The sequence below is a fragment of the Micromys minutus genome (genome assembly GCF_963924665.1).
Source record: "Micromys minutus genome assembly, chromosome: 5".
NCBI classification, from domain to species: domain Eukaryota; kingdom Metazoa; phylum Chordata; class Mammalia; order Rodentia; family Muridae; genus Micromys; species Micromys minutus.
The window spans coordinates 67,075,883-67,077,171 of NC_137974.1; the positions used below are offsets into that span (position 1 = coordinate 67,075,883).

At 49.0% G+C, this 1,289-nt stretch overlaps 1 protein-coding gene across 1 annotated transcript; it reads left to right on the top strand.

Annotated features, from left to right (window-relative positions):
• Positions 1-309: 309 nt before the first annotated feature.
• Positions 310-759, top strand: LOC308420723 (protein phosphatase 1 regulatory subunit 14B-like; the record flags this gene model as incomplete). Its single annotated transcript, XM_080916898.1, has 1 exon — positions 310-759. One exon carries the CDS (start codon positions 310-312, stop codon positions 757-759), a length of 450 nt encoding a protein of 149 aa, XP_080773024.1.
• Positions 760-1,289: the final 530 nt, after the last annotated feature.

Sequence of the window (1,289 nt, forward strand, 5' to 3'; positions counted from 1 at the left end):
GTTTTTGCTAACAGCTTGTATAACTTACTGTCAACAACAACAACAACAACAATAATAATAATAATAACAATGAATAAAAACAACTGCATGCCGTCTAACATTTATACTTCATTTATAGTATTCATTTGGCAATCCCCCAAGTAAGGAACATCAAGAACCACACTAGGGTAGCTGCCCCCCGCAGGGTGGTGTTGCAGAACCTACCTAATCCATGAGCTAACCTGAGCCAGTGACCAACCAGGAAGTAGGGGTGGGGGCAGGGATCCGGGAGGCAACTGCGCAGGCGCATATGTGGCCCAAGCGGCCGCCATGGCGGACAGTGGCCCCGCAGGGGGCCCAGAGTTGGCTGACCCAAGCCCCAAGCCAGGCAGTGCCAACACAAGGCCCCGAGTCTACTTCCAGAGTCCCCCTGGTACTCCAGGAGAAACCTCTGGCCCAGGGAACAACCCGGATGAAGATGGCCAGGGGAGACGGCCAGCGAAGATCATAAAGTACAACCGCAAGGAGGTCCGGAAGCGCCTCAACTTGGACGAGTGGATCTTAGAACAGCTCACGGGGCTCTATGACTGTAAGGAAGAGGAGATCCCAGAGCTTGAAATAGATGTGGATGAACTCTTGGACATGGAAAGTGATGATACCCGGGCTGCTAGAGTCAAGGAGCTGTTAGTTGACTGTTACAAACCCACCGAGGCCTTTATCAATGGCCTGCTAGACAAGATCCGGGGCATGCAGAAGCTGACCAGACCCCCGAAGAACTAAAGGTACTGACTCGGATGACCGTGGCTCCCACAGGACACTCGCTGTCCCCCAATCTCATAGTAATATCAATACTGGGGGACCCTGCAGCCAAGCCTGGTGCCATGAGCAGGGATCCTCTTGTCCCTGCCCCGGGGCCACTTGTCTTATGCTCAGTTTTGCATTTGGGGTTTTTTAATTGTTATTAAATTGATGGGACTTTTTTAAAAAAACGAAGAACCACAATAGGACCCTAAGTAGAGAATTGTAACTTTGGTAATCAACGTACTTCCCCCCCATCCCCAGATTTCTGTGAGTCACATCACCTGAAAACTGCTGTTTGAAATCAGCAGCAGTGTACAGTCCTTTTCCTAAATGAAGCCTCCCCCGATTTCTCTAGAGACTGAGGAGTAATACATTTTAGAAGTATAACTGACAACAAATGCGTCATACCCATGCAAATGCTAATTTCATTTGTGTTGGTGATCCATCAATTCAGTAGATGTGGACAATGACAAGACTACGGCTCGATGGTAGAAAATGATGAAGGACAG